At 44.1% G+C, this 22818-nt stretch overlaps 1 protein-coding gene across 1 annotated transcript in view; it reads right to left on the bottom strand.

Annotated features, from left to right (window-relative positions):
- LOC124033027 (nuclear receptor subfamily 6 group A member 1-A-like) overlaps positions 1–22818 on the bottom strand; it is a 59863-nt gene that overhangs the window by 5239 nt on the left and 31806 nt on the right. Inside the window, exons 3-5 of the mRNA XM_046344952.1 lie at positions 3214–3465; positions 2732–2787; positions 453–622 (exon numbers count right to left, since the gene is read on the bottom strand). Of these exons, the coding sequence (XP_046200908.1) occupies positions 453–622; positions 2732–2787; positions 3214–3465 (478 nt within the window). The remainder of the gene's footprint in view (positions 1–452; positions 623–2731; positions 2788–3213; positions 3466–22818) is intronic.

Genomic DNA, 22818 nt, shown 5'->3' with positions numbered 1-22818 from the left:
AGAAAACACAATAGTCAGATATTCATTCAAATAAATACTGTACTTACACTAAATGCCATCAATTATGTTTTGGTATCTCATAAGTGTGCCTCAGTTGCTGAGATTTGATGAATAACTGTTTCTATGCACATCTAACATAATCAGAGTACATGGTTGATTTAGATAAATTGATGGTTACACAGAGAGATGTAAATACTACTATGTTTGGCCTTGCTGCTTGCAGATAGACACTATGCATGTCTCCAAAAACAGCAGATAATGGGCTGAATTCAATCTACAGATATCGCTGCTAAATCTCAATAGATTGCATTCAGGCATTCTTTCGGTAGCAAACTTGGCAAAAACTAGGTAATGAGGTGGTACAATGTCAGGGGCAGTTAATTATCTCATACATGGACTAACTGCTGACAATGTTTACGATGCTCCCTCATGTAGACAAGTTGCTAACTCACTTAGATGATAGAGTGGAAGCAGGTGAAGGCTGGTTGCCCTCGGAGGCGCCGTTGCTAGGAGAACTGTGGTCACTACTGTCACCGTTGTTGCTCCAGGTGTGCTCCGGCAGACTGGCTTCCTCCTTGAACTCCTGTCCCGACATGATCCGCTCAATCTCTTCATCTGTGATCTGAGAGAGAGAGAATGAGAGTGAGAGAGAGCAGAGAGAGAGGGAGAACAGAGAGAGAGAGAGAGAGAATGAGAGTGAAAGAGCAGAGAGGGGTAGATTGAGGGTGACAGTAAGAGACATCTGAATTGATTAACATAACACTGTTATCCAGGGTATAATTATCCTAGGAAACACACACACACACACACACACACACACACACACACACACACACACACACACACACACACACACACACACACACACACACACACACACACACACACACACACACACACACACACACACACACACACACACACACACACACACACAAGGATAAGGTACCAACAATATGGCTGTCCATGGCTGTCCTTACCACTTCATAAACACTATACAGAGAACATAATCTACAAAGCCATTTGCAGAGCATTAGCATATCAAGACTAAGAGCCTCTTCACACTTACTACACATTCTTTAAAAATACCATCGGCTCCTATTACTCAAATGTAAACTTGTGTACTTGCAACGTCTCAACCGCTACCTCTGAGGAAGCTCACAACACTTGCCCAACAGTTGCCCTCCTTAAAGCAGGGCAGTGTAAACACAATTGTCTCATTGAGCCAACACTCCTACAGCATAAATGGTAATAGCAGAGCAATGTTTTTGAAACAGCTGAAATGTATAGACATTTTCCTAATGTTTCAGAATTGTTTCCTTGAGTTTTTACCTGAAATTGCAGTAACAGCCTGCTACATGCTGAAATTGTTGCAGTAGCTTCTGTCTGCACTGAGCCACATAAAACTATGGAAGCCCATCCCCACCACCAAAAACATGTCAAATGTAGATCATACAAATAGGATCTGTTTTTGTCTTTTTCATTTGTAACATTATGTGGTGATTTCAGAGGTGGAATCACAGGTTCCAGAGTAGTAGGGAGAATATGATTTCCCGGGGCCCAGAGTTTTTCCTGATCTGGTAGTAGGCTAGCCTAACCAACTCCGGACCCTAGGTTCAGCGTATTAAAAAGGTATGTCATCACTATTGTGTGGATTGATTAATTCCAGTCAATAATTTGGAATTAAAAAGGCCTAAGTAGCCTAGCCATCCAAAGTCTGAAAATAAACTAATTTGATCACATTTTCTCAGAAGACAAATAAATGGTGTTATTTTAGGCTATAAATACATAGCTTAAGCTATAAAAACAGGATCAAAATGAAACCTGGTTTGTTGGAATGTTGTAAGGTAGGCCTATTATACTTTTATGTTCGTATGAGAGGGTTAATTGTTCATTTCTGATAGGCTAACGTGACTTGATGAAGACATGCTGTTATAGCAACTCTGTGCTTATGTCTTGAAGCTAAAATGTATTGAGTGTAGCCTACTAACGAGAAAATAAACCCTTTAATTGTATGCACATTGTTGCCTTATTCAAGACTGTAATATGGTTTGGTTGCATTATTCAATAGTGTAACATGCTTAAGAAGAAAAGCATATGTCACTGTTGAATAGTTTGTGCTTACTGGATAGTGGCTACTGTGACATTTACAGTGAATTTGAGCTGCGGAACAAGAATGTCGGGTTACCAGAAACGTAACGAACTGTAAGGCAAGGATGAAATGTGAATTGAAAAGGAGTATTTTCTTTTAAAACCCCGCTCCTCAGACTTTCCTTCAAATCTCCTTCAAAGCATTTTCCCTGATATGAGATTTGACGATCAATCCACACCAATACGCATTCTTTCACATACTCACTACTTTACATGCATGCATTTCAAAGCAATATAATTTAGTCTTAAAGGCAATTACTCTATCTATCTTGGCTATGCCTAAATGACTATTGAAAAGCATGGCTAATTCTCCATCTAATATTAATGGCATAGATGGAACATTTTAAATAATGCCTGGTGCTGCAAGCAATAAGTGATTCTGATTATCTTGTTACCTTGTTCAAAGCCAGCTAATGAAATTATGAGTGAATATGAACATTAAAATAATCACTGTCAACAATGGATTCTAAGATAATTCAACTGAAATGGAAAGGATTCAAATTCTGAAAAATTCTGAAATATCAAAGACACTGTTGGAATCTAATAGTTAGCTGTAGTAGAGTGCACAGTGAATATTTACCTGGACAGGCCCGATACTTTTGTTTCTTCCTCCTGGCATCCCATCTTCCCTGATTGCTGGAAAACACAAATAACAGCCATAAGCACCCCAACAAGATATATGGGGAAGAGGTGCAGGGCATACACAACACAAAGTACAATTAAAAAAGTATGTTTGGGTTTCATAACACAAAGTCCAATTCCTAGGGGGTTGTGATGGCAACGTTTGTACTATGGCTCTACCTGGTGGTGGCTGCTAGGATTGTGCCACAGGAGAAAATAAAGAACTTGTACAGTGAAACGAGAACATTCACTTACCCAGTCAATCCAGAAGAGGGCACTAGCTACATAACTACAGAGCTGGGGGTCTGATTGAGAGATGAAAGTTCTTGGAGCTCTTCTAATTTAATCTGTGGTTCTAGAACAATCTATGGTTCTAGTACAGTAAAATCTAATGTGTGTCTCTCATCCGCTTGTCAATCTGCCTCTTTGGTCTCCTCTTACCTTTGCGGTTCATTCCCATCTGTAGACACTTGAGTAGGCGGCAGTATTGGCAGCGGTTGCGTTGCTTGCGCGACATTTCACAGTTTTTGTCTCGGCTGCATCGGTACACGCGCTTGTTGCAGATGCTGCGCTTGAAGAAGCCCTTGCAGCCCTCGCAGGAGATGATGCCATAGTGCAGGCCTGTGGCGCGGTCTCCACAGATGAGGCAAACACGTGGGTCAGCTGCATCATCTGACAGGAGAGACACAATGACTGGTTAGAGCAGAAGACAGAACAGATATCTGACACATTCACTACATGACCATCGAACATCTCATTCCAAAATCATGGGCATTAACATGGAGTTGGTCCCCCTTTTGCTGCTATAACAGCCTCCACTCTTCTGGGAAGGCTTTCCACTTGATGTTGGAACATTGCTGCAGGGACTTGCTTCCATTCAGGCACAAGAACACTAGTGAGGTCGGGCGTCTGCAAAATGACTAAAATGTAAATGTAAGATGTGTAATACAGCTCTAACCATCATACTGTAACTTAGGGTCGCCAACCAGTGTGTAACCAGTTGAATGTGAGGAAGAATGAGCACAGAGAGTGCAGACATCTTGGATGTTTTATTTAGTATGTCTGAGAAGAGAAAGGACCAGGCTAAAGTGACACACGCTGGCCTGTCTGGTGATTAGATTACAGGCTCTCCTTTCTCTGAGATGGACACAGTGACAGCATCACGTAAACTCTTCAGAGTGTCTATAGTCTAACACCACTCAGTGAAACCTGATGAGATTCATTCCGATTTCAATAAATATAGATTACATTGAAATGCAAGCCCACATAAAGTCTACATATCAGTGAACATGCTGGAATTTGTGAGAATGGAATTCATTTGAGTTTATTAAATATATCAGACCAACTGCTTATTGATTCTCCAACTGGTAGTTTCATATCACAGCTGTCTTAGAAGACAAACACAGTGCATACCATTAACAGAGACTTCATATTTCAGCCTTCAACTTGTTTCCTCGAAGGATACATGGAGCAGCTTTTTTTGCTGAGCGTTTCAAAATGGGAAATGTTGTAAAGACCGGGCCAAGTGAGGGCAGTAATTTGGAACATATGTTGGGGGATATTTGGGGGCTTGGGTAGAGGCTAGAAGGAGGGGCTGCCTTCAAGGAAGTAGTGGAACAGGATGTCCCAAATGAAGCACATTCAAAAATAATAGGTTCAATTACACAGTGTTAGCAACTTAACAACATGTGGTGGCCATGAGAGACCCAGATGTGAAAACAGAATAAAGACAATATACCTACACTACATGACCAAATGTATGTGGACACCTGCTTGTCAAACATCTCATTCCATAACCATGGGCACTAATATGGAGTTGGTCCCCCCCCTTTGCTGATACCTTGCTTCCATTCAGCCACGTGAACATTAGTGAGGTCAGGCACTGATGTTGGGCGATTCGGCCTGGCTCTCAGTCGGCGTTCCAATTCATCCCAAAGGTGTTCAATGGGGATGAGGTCAGGGCTCTGTGCTGGCCAACCAAGTTCTTCCACACCGATCTCGACAAACCATTTCTCTATGGACCTCGCTTTGTGCACGGAGGCGTTGTTATGCTGAAACAAGAAAGGGCCTTCGCCAAACTATTGCCACAAAGTTGGAAGCACAGAATCGTCAGTCAGCAACGGGTGTGGCTGAAATAGTCGAATCCACTCATTTAAAGGGGTGTCCACATACTTCTGTATATATAGTGTAGCTTACTACAGTAGCCCTTAGCGCCAAATACCAATACCACTGATGCTAAATAGCTTTAGCTTCACATTCATCTCTATATAGTGACAATAGGTGTGTATGTGCATGCATGCATTCTTGCTTGTACGTGTCTGTGTTTGCATATGTTCCAGTGGGTGTGTGTGTTGGAGTTTGGATCGTAGAGAGATATACTTCAATCTAGAATCCTTAGTTGCTACATCTATTTGTGGACCTATACACTTATGATACATATCCATTGATTCTCGTGTAATATAACTTAGAAATGCCTAATGAGCTTAGTTTAACTGCCGTACCCCATCAGAACCCAGAATATTGGCTTGTTTTAATACTCCAATGTTTGTAAACAATGTAAATGTAAACAAACACGTTATAGGCTCAAAACATGTTTAGAACTATAACTTTGATATCATGTCTGGCCAGTCCTTGCCTCCATAGCCCTGTCTATGAATTTGAGTGGTTACATTTCCCCAGGCCCTCCCTCAGCTTTGTATAAAAACAGAGGCATCCCCACTCCTGTTTCTCTAAATAGCTACGGGATGGAGAAATATAACCACTCTCAAATTCATAGGCCGAGCTGATGATATCAAAACTATAGTTTTGAGACTATATACAGTGTTTGATTACATTTACGTTGTTTACGGCTTATATTCTGGGTTCTGGCGGGGAATGACAGTTGAGCTAATAAGCTCATGAGGCATTTAGAAGTTATATTCTTCAAGAATCAATGGGTACATGTTATTAATTTGTGTTAACCTATCCACAAACACCTGTCCAAAAATGGATGTCGCAACTAAGGATTCTAGCTTGAAATGTATGACTTACAATCCTCTGGGAACTCCTGACATTCTTAGTTACTTTGCTAATCACCATAGAAACTGCACAATCTCCAGACCAGCACACTTCGAGGACACCAAAAACGCTGTTTAAAATCTTAACTGGAAAAATCCCCATGTACCTCTAGGCTAGATGATAAAACTCACCATGCTGGCAGAGAATAAATGAACCTAAATTCCCCACTCTCTGCTGTCCACAGTTTTAGTGCTACCCTAGCCCAATAATGGACTAAAGGAGCCTAATAATGGACTAAAGGACCTTATACGGTCCTTGGACTATGCAAGGAGTGTTGTATGGCATTGAAGCTTGTCTGGAGGTTTGTGAACACAGTGTCCAAAGAAGAGCCAGAAATATACAGAATGGTGTCGTCTGCGTAGAGGTGGATCAGAGAATCACCAGCAGCAAGAGCGACATCATTGACATATACAGAGAATAGAATCGGCCCGAGAATTTAACCCTTTAGCTGCCCCATAGAGACTGCCAGGTTTGACACACTTAACTCTATCTGAGAAGTAGTTGGTGAACCAGGCGAGGCAGGGTGGTTAGAGCGTTGGACTAGTAACCGGAAGGTTGCAAGTTCAAATCCCAGAGCTGACAAGGTACAAATCTGTCGTTCTGCCCCTGAACAGCCAGTTAACCCACTGTTCCTAGGCCGTCATTGAAAATAAGAAATTGTTCTTAACTGACTTGCCTAGTGAAATAAAGGTTACATTTTTTTTTTTTTTTTTTTAAGTCATTTGACAAACCAAGGCTGTTGAGTCTGCCGATAAACCCCCATTTAATAAATAATTGACCAACAGAACTTGGGATGGGCTGTCTTGGTAACTGATATCATAGTTAGGAAGCTAAGCCAGTGAGGGTGGAGTTGTTGTGTGTTATCTTGTGAGCTCAGCCAGCCATGCTACAGATCAGCACATGGACACATTCCAACTGGAAGCAGCCTTTGCTCCGCTGGGCTATTCACTGTAACCATGGTATCAACCCATCTGTTCAGAGCTTTTATGAGGGGGGATGGTGCGGGGGTTGAGGGGTGTGTTGTGTGTTGGTGGATGGGTGTTGGTGGATAGTGGATAGGGTAGCACCAGCCCATTCATAGACGCTAACTACCTTCAGCGCCTATTGACGATAGTATCTTCTGGCCGGGAGAGATTTGTTAAGAGCCCCAATGCTTGTTCTAAATGTTAACACGCATCGCTTGTGATACGGTTTTGGAAACAAAAGGACCATATCTTTCACATCAGTGAGAAATCATTTTCTAAAAACAAAATGTTAAATTACTACACATCTTTATATGGTTAGAGTTCCCACACGGCCACATTTACATGTTTCAGTGCTTGTTTACGGAAAACAGAGTTAACTACCTGTGCTTATTAGATATGTGTGTACACGGAAGACTGACACCACAAATGTGTTGTCACTGAAAAATACTGTTAAAACAGTGTACAGTAAGTGTATATTTTGCATTTGTGAAATTATTTTGATGTAATATGAAAGTTAAGAGATCTTATTTTTCTAGAACCCTACCGCAACTGAGAATCGATTCAAGTTTAGATGGAGTATTTGGTTGTTTTGGCTGCCAGAGCCAATAACCCACTCCCTAGAAATTTGTAGTTGTCCACATATTCTTGGTCAGAACCGTACAGAGTAGTGATGCTAGTAAAACTAAATGCATGCTTTTCAACCGATCGCTGCCCGCACCCGCCCGCCCGACTAGCATCACTACTCTGGACGGTTCTGACCTAGAATATGTGGACAACTACAACTACCTAGGTGTATGGTTAGATTGTAAACTCTCCTTCCAGACTCACATTAAGCATCTCCAATCCAAAATTAAATCTAGAATCCGCTTCCTATTTCGCAACAAAGTCTCATTCACTCATGCTGCTAAACATACCCTCGTAAAACTGACTATCCTGCCGATCCTTGACTTCGGCGATGTCATTTACAAAATAGCCTCCAACACTCTACTCAGCAAATTAGTTGTAGTCTATCACAGTGCCATCCATTTTGTCACCAAAGCCCCATATACTACCCAGCACTGCGACCTGCATGCTCTCGTTGTCTGGCCCTCGCTTCATAGTCGTCGCCAAACCCACTGGCTCAAGGTCATCTATATGTCTATGCTAGGTAAAGCCCCACCTTATCTCAGCTCACTGGTCACCATAGCAACACCCACCTGTAACACACGCTCCAGCAGGTATATTTCACTGGTCATCCCCAAAGCTAACTCCTCTTTGGCCACCTTTCCTTCCAGTTCTCTGCTGCCAATGACTAAAAAAAGCTAAAATCACTGAAGCTGGAGACTTATATCTCCCTCACTAACTTTAAGCACCAGCTGTCAGAGCAGCTTACCGATCACTGCACCTGTACACAGCCCATCTGTAAAGAGCCCACCCAACTACCTCATCCCCTTATTGTTATTTATTTTCGCTCCTTTGCACCCCAGTATCTCTACTTGCACATCATCACATTTATCTCATGTGTAACTCTGTGTTGTTGTTTTTGTTGCACTGCTTTGCTTTATCTTGGCCAGGTCGCAGTTATAAATGAGAACTTGTTCTCAACTGTCCTACCTGGTTAAATAATAGTGAAATAAATCAATATAAATAAAAGTTTGTTATCCCCTTTCTCATCATCCATTACTAAATAGGAAGTGTGCTTCAAACATAATTCCAAAAATAAAGGAACATGAACTAGTTCCCTCCTGAAAAACAGATGACCACTACTGGACAAATTTGAACAGTAAACCTATAACTGTGAAGGTTTAGAGATCAACATGGGAGACTGCATTATGACGTTTCATAAAGATACAGAGAGAAACAACCACAACTCTGGTCTTTAACGCCATTCTCAGCTATTACACTATGACTAGCATGACTAGCACACTGTAATGAGTGCTGGGTGGTTGGTTGTTGGTCCCATAACCCAGTCCTGAAGGAGCCTGGTGAGACCTCAGCTATAGTGGGCCTGATTAATGCTACCTCCTCCTGAACCCATAGATTAACCCTAGCTGCTCTGAGCTAAGTCTTTCACTGACGGCCTTTGGTCAACCTGCACATCAGATAGCCGTGAACTTTCCCCTCATACAAGCTCATCCAGTTATGGGAAGCCTTTGTGAAAGGTGGTCAAGACTCTGTCCCTGGAATAACTCATCATGTACAGTACCAGTCAAAAGTTTGGACACACCTACTCATTCATGTTTTTTTATTTGATTTGATTTTTTACTATTTTCTACATTGTACAATAATAGTGAAGGCATCAACACTATGAAATAACACATATGGAGTCATGTAGTAACCAAAAAAGTGTTTAACAAAGTAGCCTTGATGATAACTCTGCACACTCTTAGCATTCTCTCAAACAGCTTCACCTGGAATGCTTTTCCAACAGTCTTGAAGGAGTTCCCACTTATGCTGAGCACTTTTCCTTCACTCTGCGGTCCAACTCATCCCAAACCATCTCAATTGGGTTGAGGTCGGTTGATTGTGGAGGCCAGGTCATCTAATGCAGCACTCCATCACTCTCCTTCTTGGTCAAATAGCCCTTACACAGCCTAGAGGTGTGTTGGGTCATTGTCCTGTTGAAAAACAAATAATAGTCCCACTAAGGTCAAACCAGATGGGATGGCGTATCACTGCAGAATGCTGTGGTAGCCATGCTGGTTAAGTGTGCATTGAATTCCAAATAAATTACAGACAGTGTGATTACCTCAATAATCTGGTTGAGAGAATGCCAAGAGTGTGCAATGCTGTCATCAAGGCAAAGGGTGGCTACTTTGAAGAATCTCAAATATTAAATATTTCGATAGTCAGCCATCAGAAGCTAGATGAAGGGATCTGCCATTCAACTGTATTAGGGTAACATTTTGGAGTGACAGTGGAATCAACCAGTCACATTTTGACTTAATGGGTGGGACAACTAATGCTAGCCAGAGCAAGATGAGCTAAAATCTAAGGAAGGAACATTAAATAAACCCTCTCAAATTTGTTCAGTTAGTTGGACGTCAAAATTGCACTGATAAACAATGGCGAACTATAGTCTCCTCGTTCTTCTGCAGCTTGCCTGCCAATGCATGCTTGCCCCAACCAAGCACCAAAGCTAACTGGCTAAAGTTGGCTAGTTTGCTAGCTAGCTACTTCCACACATAAATGAGAGAACACCTCACTCTGACCATTTTACTCACCGTAGCATATTTTCTAGAGCGTTCTTGACTAACTATAACTTATTTTCCGCTACGTTTACTGACACTGGTCATATTCAGCGTGTGTTGCGCCTTCAGAAATTCATCACTGGTTCTGCACTCTGGTACACTCAGACGAGAGTGCTCAGAAATCGGAGTAGAGTAGTGAATTTGCGAACGCATGATATGCTAACTGGATAGTAGTCGTTGAAGTTCTTGCTAGCTAACCAAATGACACCTGCATCTCTAGCCACCGAAAAACGATATGAGGAGAAAAAGTCAGTCACTCCCCCACTCGTCCAATGGCATGACATCCTCCTAGCAGCTAGTTAGCTATCGAGCTAATGTTAGGCTCTGTGTTTTTAGCTTGCTACATAAATAGATTAGCTAGCCTATTAGCCACATTATGACTGACTTGTGATCCTTTCCCTTGCTAGTTTGATTGTATTGACATTCCCAGTGCTAGTCACATTCATCCGTTGTTGTCCATAATATTGAGTCATTAAAACTGAAACAGTGCATCCCAAATGGAGGCAGCAAACAATGTACCAAGCCAGCTGTGATTTGCAACCTGATAGCAATATTTTTGGGGTTACCAAGAAATGTATTGGTGAATTATATTAATCATGCATTGAACTGGATCCATCTATTCTGCCTACAATGCCTTAGTGTAAGTTATGGAACGCTGAGTCAAATGGAACCTATTTTTAAAACGTCTTATTGAGTTGGCTTTGTAGCATACACTAGGATTTTTAAAATATTTTTTACTGGTATTATGATTGTCTGTTTGTTTCATACCTGCAAAGTAGTTAAAATGCTGTGAGTTCCACTTTAAACTTTAGGTCAAATTTTGTGTGCTAAACGTGAAATGCTTTTTGCAATGGGAAGTAATAGTTGTACATTTCGATTAGGAAATGCTTAATGGTTGTGTTTTGTATTCTTATGATTAGGATCTACTGGCTTTGTCATGTTTTGTCATTTATTATCTTGTCTTGTCCCTGTGCTTCCCATTCTATTCGTTTCCCTCTGCTGGTCTTATTAGGTTCTTTCCCTTTTTCTATCCCTCTCTCTCCCCCTCCCTCTCTCACTCTCTCGCTCTCTCTTCTCTCTATCGTTCCGTTCCTGCTCCCAGCTGTTCCTATTCCCCTAATCAATCATTTAGTCTTCCCACACCTGTTCCCGATCCTTTCCCCTGATTAGAGTCCCTATTTCTTCCTTTGTGTTCCGTTCCTGTCCTGTCGGTTCCTTGTCTAGAATTCACCGTGCTGTGTTTGTGTATCGCCCTGTCGTGTCGTGTTTTCCTCAGATGCTGCGTGGTGAGCAGGTGTCTGAGTCTGTCTGGTTCAAGTGCCTTCCCGAGGCAACCTGCTGTTCACCTGCTGTTCAAGATCGAGTCTCCAGTTTGTCCTCGTCATTTCGAGTGAAAGTTGTGTTTTTTGTTTGTATTTACTTTACTGGATTAAAGACTCTGTTTTCGCCAAGTCGCTTTTGGGTCCTCTTTCACCTGCATGACAGAAGGAACCGACCAAGGAATGGACCCAGCGACTTCAGACGCTCGTTACACTGCCGTCGAGATCCAAGGAGCCATGCTCGGCAGACACGAGCAGGAATTGTCTGCTGCTCGCCATGCCGTGGAGAACCTGGCCGCTCAGGTTTCCGACCCCTCTGGACAGTTCCAGAGTCTACGTCTCGTGCCACCTGTTACTTCCTGGCCTGCCGAGCCTCCAGAACCTAGGGTTAATAACCCACCTTGCTACTCCGGGCAGCCCACTGAGTGCCGCTCCTTTCTCACGCAGTGTGAGATTGTGTTCTCTCTCCAACCCAACACATACTCTAGAGAGAGAGCTCGGGTTGCTTACGTCATTTCACTCCTTACTGGCCGGGCTCGAGAATGGGGCACAGCTATCTGGGAGGCAAGGGCTGATTGCTCTAACAAGTTCCAGAACTTTAAAGAGGAGATGATTCGGGTTTTTGACCGTTCAGTTTTTGGTAGGGAGGCTTCTAGGGCCCTGGCTTCCTTATGCCAAGGTGAACGGTCCATAACGGATTATTCTATTGAGTTTCGCACTCTTGCTGCCTCTAGTGAGTGGAACGAGCCGGCGCTGCTCGCTCGTTTTCTGGAGGGACTCCACGCAGTGGTTAAGGATGAGATTCTCTCCCGGGAGGTTCCTTCAGATGTGGACTCTTTGATTGCTCTCGCCATCCGCATAGAACGACGGGTAGATCTTCGTCACCGGGCTCGTGGAAGAGAGCTCGCATCAACGGTGTTTCCCTGCTCCGCATCGCAACCATCTCCTCCTCTGGCTCAGAGTCTGAGCCCATGCAGCTGGGAGGGATTCGCATCTCGACTAAGGAGAGGGAACGGAGGATCACCAACCGCCTGTGCCTCTATTATGGAGTTGCTGGACATTTTGTTAATTCATGTCCAGTAAAGCCAGAGCTCATCTGTAAGCGGAGGGCTACAGGTGAGCGCAACTACTCAAGTCTCTCCATCAAGATCCTGTACTACTTTGTCGGTCCATCTACGCTGGACCGGTTCGGGTGCTACATGTAGTGCCTTGATAGACTCTGGGGCTGAGGGTTGTTTCATGGACGAAGCATGGGTTCGGAAACATGACATTCCTTTCAGAGAGTTAGAGAAGCCTACGCCCATGTTCGCCTTAGATGGTAGTCATCTTCCCAGTATCAGATTTGAGACACTACCTTTAACCCTCACAGTATCTGGTAACCACAGTGAGACTATTTCTTTTTTGATTTTTCGTTCACCGTTTACACCTGTTGTTTTGGGTCATCCCTGGCTAGTATGTCATAATCCTTCTATTAATTGGTCTAGTAATTCTATCCTATCCTGGAACGTTTCTTGTCATGTGAAGTGTTTAATGTCTGCCATCCCTCCCGTTTCTTCTGTCCCTACTTCTCAGGAGGAACCTGGCGATTTGACAGGAGTGCCGGAGGAATATCATGATCTGCGCACGGTCTTCAGTCGGTCCCGAGCCAACTCCCTTCCTCCTCACCGGTCGTATGATTGTAGTATTGATCTCCTTCCGGGGACCACTCCTCCTCGGGGTAGACTATACTCTCTGTCGGCTCCCGAACGTAAGGCTCTCGAGGATTATTTGTCTGTGTCTCTTGACGCCGGTACCATAGTGCCTTCTTCCTCTCCGGCCGGGGCGGGGTTCTTTTTTGTTAAGAAGAAGGACGGTACTCTGCGCCCTGCGTGGATTATCGAGGGCTGAATGACATAACGGTTAAGAATCGTTATCCGCTTCCCCTTATGTCATCAGCCTTCGAGATTCTGCAGGGAGCCAGGTGCTTTACTAAGTTGGACCTTCGTAACGCTTACCATCTCGTGCGCATCAGAGAGGGGGACGAGTGGAAAACGGCGTTTAACACTCCGTTAGGGCATTTTGAGTACCGGGTTCTGCCGTTTGGTCTCGCCAATGCGCCAGCTGTTTTTCAGGCATTAGTTAATGATGTTCTGAGAGACATGCTGAACATCTTTGTTTTTGTCTATCTTGACGATATCCTGATTTTTTCTCCGTCACTCGAGATTCATGTTCAGCACGTTCGACGTGTTCTACAGCGCCTTTTAGAGAATTGTCTCTACGTAAAGTCTGAGAAGTGCTCTTTTCATGTCTCCTCCGTTACTTTTCTCGGTTCCGTTATTTCCGCTGAAGGCATTCAGATGGATTCCGCTAAGGTCCAAGCTGTCAGTGATTGGCCCGTTCCAAGGTCACGTGTCGAGTTGCAGCGCTTTTTAGGTTTCGCTAATTTCTATCGGCGTTTCATTCGTAATTTCGGTCAAGTTGCTGCCCCTCTCACAGCTCTTACTTCTGTCAAGACGTGTTTTAAGTGGTCCGGTTCCGCCCAGGGAGCTTTTGATCTTCTAAAAGAACGTTTTACGTCCGCTCCTATCCTCGTTACTCCTGACGTCACTAGACAATTCATTGTCGAGGTTGACGCTTCAGAGGTAGGCGTGGGAGCCATTCTATCCCAGCGCTTCCAGTCTGACGATAAGGTTCATCCTTGCGCTTATTTTTCTCATCGCCTGTCGCCATCTGAGCGCAACTATGATGTGGGTAACCGTGAACTGCTCGCCATCCGCTTAGCCCTAGGCGAATGGCGACAGTGGTTGGAGGGGGCGACCGTTCCTTTTGTCGTTTGGACAGACCATAAGAACCTTGAGTACATCCGTTCTGCCAAACGACTTAATGCCCGTCAAGCTCGTTGGGCGTTGTTTTTCGCTCGTTTCGAGTTTGTGATTTCTTACCGTCCGGGTAGCAAGAACACCAAGCCTGATGCCTTATCCCGTCTGTTTAGTTCTTCTGTGGCTTCTACTGATCCCGAGGGGATTCTTCCTTATGGGCGTGTTGTCGGGTTAACAGTCTGGGGAATTGAAAGACAGGTTAAGCAAGCACTCACGCACACTGCGTCGCCGCGCGCTTGTCCTAGTAACCTCCTTTTCGTTCCTGTTTCCACTGTCTGGCTGTTCTTCAGTGGGCTCACTCTGCCAAGTTAGCTGGTCATCCCGGTGTTCGAGGCACTCTTGCGTCTATTCGCCAGCGCTTTTGGTGGCCGACTCAGGAGCGTGACACGCGCCGTCTTCGTGGCTGCTTGTTCGGACTGCGCGCAGACTAAGTCGGGTAACTCTCCTCCTGCCGGTCGTCTCAGACCGCTCCCCATTCCTTCTCGACCATGGTCTCACATCGCCCTAGACTTCATTACCGGTCTGCCTTTGTCTGCGGGGAAGACTGTGATTCTTACGGTTGTCGATAGGTTCTCTAAGGCGGCACATTTCATTCCCCTCGCTAAACTTCCTTCCGCTAAGGAGACGGCACAAATCATTATCGAGAATGTATTCAGAATTCATGGCCTCCCGTTAGACGCCGTTTCAGACAGAGGCCCGCAATTCACGTCACAGTTTTGGAGGGAGTTCTGTCGTTTGATTGGTGCGTCCGTCAGTCTCTCTTCCGGGTTTCATCCCCAGTCTAACGGTCAAGCAGAGAGGGCCAATCAGACGATTGGTCGCATACTACGCAGCCTTTCTTTCAGAAACCCTGCGTCTTGGGCAGAACAGCTCCCCTGGGCAGAATACGCTCACAATTCGCTTCCTTCGTCTGCTACCGGGTTATCTCCGTTTCAGAGTAGTCTGGGTTACCAGCCTCCTCTGTTCTCATCCCAGCTTGCCGAGTCCAGCGTTCCCTCCGCTCAAGCGTTTGTCCAACGTTGTGAGCGCACCTGGAGGAGGGTGAGGTCTGCACTTTGCCGTTACAGGGCACAGACTGTGAGAGCCGCCAATAAACGCAGGATTAAGAGTCCAAGGTATTGTTGCGGCCAGAGAGTGTGGCTTTCCACTCGCAACCTTCCTCTTACGACAGCTTCTCGTAAGTTGACTCCGCGGTTCATTGGTCCGTTCCGTGTCTCCCAGGTCGTCAATCCTGTCGCTGTGCGACTGCTTCTTCCGCGACATCTTCGTCGCGTCCATCCTGTCTTCCATGTCTCCTGTGTTAAGCCCTTTCTTCGCACCCCGTTCGTCTTCCCTCCCCCCTCCCGTCCTTGTCGAGAGCGCACCTATTTACAAGGTACATAAGATCATGGACATGCGTTCTCGGGGACGGGGTCACCAATACTTAGTGGATTGGGAGGGTTACGGTCCTGAGGAGAGGAGTTGGGTTCCGTCTCGGGACGTGCTGGACCGTTCACTCATTGATGATTTCCTCCGTTGCCGCCAGGATTCCTCCTCGAGTGCGCCAGGAGGCGCTCGGTGAGTGGGGGGTACTGTCATGTTTTGTCATTTATTATCTTGTCTTGTCCCTGTGCTTCCCATTCTATTCGTTTCCCTCTGCTGGTCTTATTAGGTTCTTTCCCTTTTTCTATCCCTCTCTCTCCCCCCCCTCTCTCACTCTCTCGCTCTCTCTCTCTATCGTTCCGTTCCTGCTCCCAGCTGTTCCTATTCCCCTAATCAATCATTTAGTCTTCCCACACCTGTTCCCGATCCTTTCCCTGATTAGAGTCCCTATTTCTTCCTTTGTGTTCCGTTCCTGTCCTGTCGGTTCCTTGTCTAGAATTCACCGTGCTGTGTTTGTGTATCGCCCTGTCGTGTCGTGTTTTCCTCAGATGCTGCGTGGTGAGCAGGTGTCTGAGTCTGAAGTGCCTTCCCGAGGCAACCTGCTGTTCACCTGCTGTTCAAGATCGAGTCTCCAGTTTGTCCTCGTCATTTCGAGTGAAAGTTGTGTTTTTTGTTTGTATTTACTTTACTGGATTAAAGACTCTGTTTTCGCCAAGTCGCTTTTGGGTCCTCTTTCACCCGCATGACAGGCTTATTATGTCAGAGTTTATGGACTGTTTATGCTTTAACGTCATGCTGTGTGTGACTGCTGTCTTCCATCGGCCCTATACACTGGTGTAGTGGTGCCTGGAGAAGTGTGTATACTCTAATTTTGCAAAAAGTTCCCAAATGGCAACAGTGCAAAAAATCATGTTTTCCTATTATATTCTGCTGAAATTAGGCCATATGTGAATATATTAACTTGCTTTGCGATTGTGTAGGCTACTTTCTGCGTGATTTCTCTATTATATTACATAATTGATTTTAAAAAACTGAGCTATCACATTTACATAAGTATTCAGACCCTTTACTCAGTACTTTGTTGAAGCACCTTTGGCAGTGATTAAAGCCTCGAGTCTTCTTGGGTATGACCCTACAAGCGTGGCAAACCTGTTTTTGAGGAGTTTCTCCCATTCTTCTCTGCAGATCCTCTCAAGCACTGTCAGGTTGGATGGGGAGCATTGCTGCACAACTATTTTCAGGTCTCTCCAGAGATGTTCTATAGGGTTCAAGTCCGGGCTCTGGCTGGGCCACCCATGGACATTGAGTGATTTGCCCCGAAGCCACTCCTGAGTTGTCTTGGCTGTGTGCTTAGGGTTGTTGTCCTGTTGGAAGGTGAACCGTTGCCACAGTCTGAGGTCCTGAGCACTCTGGAGTAGGTTGTCAAGCCTGACTAGTCTCCCAGTCCCTGATGCTGAAAAACATCCCCACGGCATGATGCTGCCACCACCATGCTTCAACGTAAGGATAGTGCCTGGTTTCCTCCAGACATGACGCTTGGCTTTCAGGCCAAAGAGTTCAATCTTGCTTTCATTAGACCAGAGAATCTTGTTTATCATGGTCTAACAGTCCCTTAGGTGCCTTTTGGTAAACTCCAAGCGGGCTGTCATGTGTCTTTTACTGAAGAGTGGCTTCCGTCTGGCCACTCTACCATAAAGGCCTGATTGGTGGAGTGCTGCAAAGATGGTTGTCCCTCTGGAAGGTTTTCCTATTTCCACAGCGAGTTCTTGGTCACCTCCCTGACTAAGGCCCTTCTCCCCCGATTGCTCAGTTTGGCGGCTAGTTCTAGGAAAAGTCTCGGTGGTTCCAAACTTCTTCCATTTAAGAAAGATGGTGCCCACTGTGTTCTTGGGGACCTTCAATGCTGCAGAATTGTTTTGCCACCCTTCCCCAGATCTGTGCCTCAACACAATCCTGTCTCGGAGCTCTACGGACAATTCCTTCGATCTCATGGCTTGGTTTTTGCTCTGACATGCACTTCTTCCTCTTCTATGATATTATGGCGGTCCACAAACCAACATTAAAGGTGCATGCCGCCATCTACTGTGCTGGAGTGTGTGGTCAATCACGGTTTACAACATTTCTATAACCTCCTACCTAAATCAGTTCTTCTGAAAAAAAGAGCCCTACTAACTTCTAATAGACCCTCCCCCACTCCCAAAATCGCTTCCAAACTCCCCCAACCCTGTCCAACCTCAATGACCCTACACTTCAATCTTTCCCTCTCTTCAACATACTTACAACAATATAACAACACAACAACACATGCTCCACCGTTTCATCGACCATACACTCTAGACACAAATCATTCCCTTGCTTGCCAACCAGATGTAATAACACGTTCAATGTATAATGTCCTAAGCGCAATCAAGCAAGCACCACCTATTTCTTCCTAATCTGACCTAACCCTAACCCTAACCCTAACCCTAACCCTAACCCTAACCCTAACCCTGAATCTTGGTCCACTGACCTTTCTTTGGAGGGCATATAAACGCTGGCCCTTAGGCTTAGCGTCCCATCTCTTCTGCCACACATCTATCAAAATGGCTCTCATCTTACATTTGGCCTCACCTCTACCCAGTGGAACACTAATATCAATTCTCTCTTGTTTCAAAGCTTTTTTGGCTGACTGGTCTACAATTTAATTTCTGACATGCACTGACAACTGTGAGACCTTATATAGACAGGTGTGTGCCTTTCCAAATCATGTCCAATCAATTGATTATACCACAGGTGGACTCCAATCAAGTTGTAGACACATCTCAAGGATGGTCAATGTATAAAGGATGCACCTGAGCTCAATTTCCAGTCTCATAGCAAAGGGTCTGAATACCTATCTAATAAGTGTCACGCCTTGGTCATTGTATTTTGTGTTTTTGGTATATGTTTGGGTAGCCAGGGTGTGACATGGGTTTATATGTTGTGTTTCGTATTGGGGTTTGTAGTAATTGGGATTGTGTATGATTAGGGGTGTGTCTAGTTAGGCTTGGCTGCCTGGGGCGATTCTCAATCAGAGTCAGGTGCTTGTCGTTGGCTCTGATTGAGAACCGTATTTAGACAGCCTGACTTTCGCGTTGTAATTTGTGGGTGTTTGTTCCTGTCTTAGTGTTGTAGTCACCAGATAGGCTGTAATAGGTTTCACGTTTCGTTTGTTGTTTTCATATACAAGTTATTTCATGTACCGCGATTATTTTCATTAAAGTCGTGAGTAACCTACACGCTGCATTTCGGTCTGACTCTCTTCATTCAACAGACGAACGACGTTACAATAAGGTATTGCAAAAATAGCAAAAACTGTTTTCCCTATGTTATTATGGGGTATTGTGTGTAGATTGATTAAAATCTATTTTAGAATAAGAATGTAACGTAACAAAAAGGGGAAGGGGTCTGAATACTTCCTGACTGAATGGAAGCTGCTAATTATTTGTTTTTAACTCCACTGGTCTCGGGAATAAATTACGAGTCCTCACCTTCTGAGACCGAGTCAAGACCGAGTACAAATGTATCTGACACCGAGACAAGACCGAGACACTCAATATATTGTCCGAGACCGTGACAGGTCTCGAGTACTACAACACTGACTGCAACGTAATCAGAATCCTGCTATACAGATGTAGGAACTTAATTTGAGCCAGTTTGCTACAGCAAGAAAATAATCCTACACCAACAGGACATTTTTATTATTGTAATAATTAACTGGTATTTTGTATGGGGTTTGATACATTTCCTGTAAGGGTAAATCAAGTCTAAAATGTAAAAGTGGTAAATACTTTGTAATTCATTTAAGCATCAGCTGTCAGAGCAGCTTACCGATCATTGCACCTGTACATAGCCCATCTGTAAATAGCCCACCCAACTACCTCATTCCCAGATTGTTTTTTGTTTTTTGCTCCTTTGCACCTCAGTATCTCTACTTGCACATTCATCTTCTGCACATCTATCACTCCAGTGTTCAATTGCTAAATTGTAATTATTTCCCCACTATGGCCTTACATCCCTAATCTTACTACATTTGCACACACTGTATATAAACTTTTCTATTGTGTTATTGACTGTTCGTTTGCATATCTCATGTGTAACTCTGTGTTGTTTTTATCGCACTGCTTTGCTCTATCTTGGCCAGGTCGTAGTTGTATATGAGAACTTGTTCTCAACTGGCCTACCTGGTTAAATAAAGGTGAAATAAAAATATATCTAATTTTTTAAATTACAAACTTCAGATGCCTTTTAAACTTCAAATAAACTACACATTTTAAATGTCCTGCATTGCATCAAATTAAGATCCTACATTTGTAAGAGGTGCTATCTGTCCAGTATTTCTCTAAGCCTACTATAAGAACTAGAGTGGGCTTTCAGAGTCCAGAGTCCGTTCATGTATTAGAGCTAATTAGCCAGAGCAGGAGGAATGTATAGGAGGATAAAGCCTCTCCCAGATATACTGAATGGTGAATTGAAGACCTCTAAATCCCAGTGGGATTACCATTTAAATGGTACGAGGTCTAAATTCTCCTTAGGAAGCTCCTCAGAGGTTGTCATACTGTACACACACACACACACACAATAGGGTCACTCGGTTCCCGCCAGTAGATTATAATTTAATCATTAGTTAATAACGTGAACACAACGCCACCCTGAAAACAGTGAGGAGCTTTGACTCAACACAAGCCTTGTTGAAGTGTGCAATAGATTTTTCAGTGACACGACTCCAATTTTTGGTCTTCTATATGGAACACTCATGTAATGACTATCTATCACACTGCCATACAGATAACAATGTAGTACAGAGAGACTCCGTTGAATTAAAAAACAAGGCCTGTCAGAAGTAAGTTTAGCAACATATCTATTTACACTCGTATTCAGAGGAATTGGGATTAAGTGCCTTGCTCAAAGGCACATCAACAGTTTTTTTTACCTAGGTTACTGGCCCAACACTCTTAACCACTAGGCTACCTGCAGCCATATACGATGAGCATCAATTTGCTTTCACACTACTACATATTGCAGCATGTAAGCACTTTATATCCAGAAAATGTTGATGTCCTATATAATGATTCCATGCGAAGTGACTTTAGCCTGATTAAAATGAGCTCTTGGAGCACAATGAGGACAGAAGCCTGTGGCCCAAGGAAGGGTGGAGGTATCAGAAAAGGTTCAGCTTGAGGTCTAAATCAAGAGCCCTTCAGTCGTTAAGCCCCTGTGCTGTGTGCTAAATAGAACAACACCTCTACTAAGCCTGCCAGAAAAGAAGATAGGACCCACATACGCCCTTTGTTTCAACTGAGAGCTATATTCTGTTTCTCAAATTGGCTGCCACCAAAAGGTGCTCTTTTTGGGGGCATACTGTATACAGATCTTCCTCTGCATTGTCTTGCTTATAAGTTATAGATCACCAACACCATGTTCTGTTTAGCTATTTTACTTCAACCCAAGCTGTGAGAGCACATAAAATAATTCATTGCCTTAAAGCAAGTCTAAGATCACATAGTTTTACACTATGGATCCTCTCATCCTCAATAAGCCATTTGTCTGTCTTACTTTAGCACATGAATGCATCAAAACCATATATTTCATTGAGCATCCCATGTGAAATGCCTGACATCCTTCAATGAAAAAAACACAATGACCGTTAGTTTCCTTAATTCACACCAGCAGAGTCTTATTTGCCAAATATGTCACCCTCTCTTTCAAGTGCATGGCCACCATATAAACAACCTGCTTCACACCTTCACACACTTGATCTCAATGTGTCACGTCAAACTCTGGCTCCGCCTCACATCCCCCTATGGCAGCGAGTGGTCCAGTCTGTCAAATTGGTTCCATCCTGGTTCTGGTCACCCTCCCTTCCCCCGGCTCCTCCTGGATCATGTGACCAGGGTGATAAATCCACAGTAACGGGACAAGTCGTAGAGTTGTAAAGTCAGGCCTTTGCTTCATCTTGAACTCCACCCTCTCTCTCTGCAGCCTAATTCCTGGGACCCCCACCTCACCCCTCCCTCACCCAGCCCTCCCACTGAGTCCATTAAAGCCTGCATTGTTTCCCAGGGGTTAGGCTGGGTTTCATTTCAAACTTTAACGCAAACCAGGAAATGCAACGCAAGCATTTTAAACCAGAGTCAATGGACAAGAGACATTCCCAAACACCACTCCTGTTTCACACTGATCCAATAATGATATTGGCCTACTTACAACTACATTAGTGAACTAGATGCACAAGGTAACGTTTGGAGTTAACCCTTTCAGTAATCTTATTTCAGCAATTAAAACAATGCTCCTTATCAACAGGTTTGTTTATACTGGGCGAATAAAATTGAAATTCAAAAAATGTAACCACCCCCTTTTGGTAAATGTGTTAATGAACTGAGCATCTCTTTTGATTTTGCTCCATGGTTCCTCTCCCCATGTCCTATTACCTGTGCCATGCTGAGAAAAGAGAGACATAGTGGCAACATCTTCCCTTTGTCAGATTCCCAGTCAGACAAAGGTCAATGGAGGAGCCTTTGAATGGGTGACACTGGGACAAGGCCTGCTGAAGGGTATTACACTCAGCAGTTTGGTCTTGTGTTTCCATTACAATCATGTCCAGCTGAAAGGGAGCAGGGGTTGAATGGAGCTCCTGTACTTTTCCACTCCCTCTTTTACATCTCTCTCTCTACAATACTCACTCCTTTAAATAAAATTGTATTTGTGCCGAATACAACAGGTGTATGGACCTTAGACCTTACAGTGAAATGCTTACTTACGAGCCACTAACCAACAGTGCAGTTTCAAAACAAATATGGATAAGAATAAGAGATAAAAGTAACAAGTAATTAAAGAGCAGCAGTAAAAAATAACAATATATACAGGGGGTGCCAGTACAGAGTCAATGTGCGGGGGCACCTTATTAGTTGAGGTACTATGTACATGTAGGTAGAGTTAATTAAAGTGACTATGCATAGATGACAGGGGTGGGGGGGGGGGTGCAATGCAAATAGTCAAGGTAGCAATTTGACTAGAGGTTCAGGAGGAGTCTTATGGCTTGGGGGTAGAAGCTATTTAGAAGCCTCTTGGACCAAGACTTGGCGATCCGGTTACCGCTTGCCATGCAGTAGCAGAGAGAACAGTCTGACTAGGGTGGCTGGAGTCTTTGACTATTTTTAGGGCCTTTCCTCTGCCTAGTATAGAGGAAAGGGTGCATACTTTCTCCTAACTAAGTACAGTACATGCCGACTCATTC

The sequence above is a fragment of the Oncorhynchus gorbuscha genome, linkage group LG04, assembly GCF_021184085.1.
Source record: "Oncorhynchus gorbuscha isolate QuinsamMale2020 ecotype Even-year linkage group LG04, OgorEven_v1.0, whole genome shotgun sequence".
NCBI lineage: Eukaryota > Metazoa > Chordata > Actinopteri > Salmoniformes > Salmonidae > Oncorhynchus > Oncorhynchus gorbuscha.
Note: the sequence above shows the minus strand (reverse complement) of the source record. Positions and strands in the feature narration are given on the sequence as shown.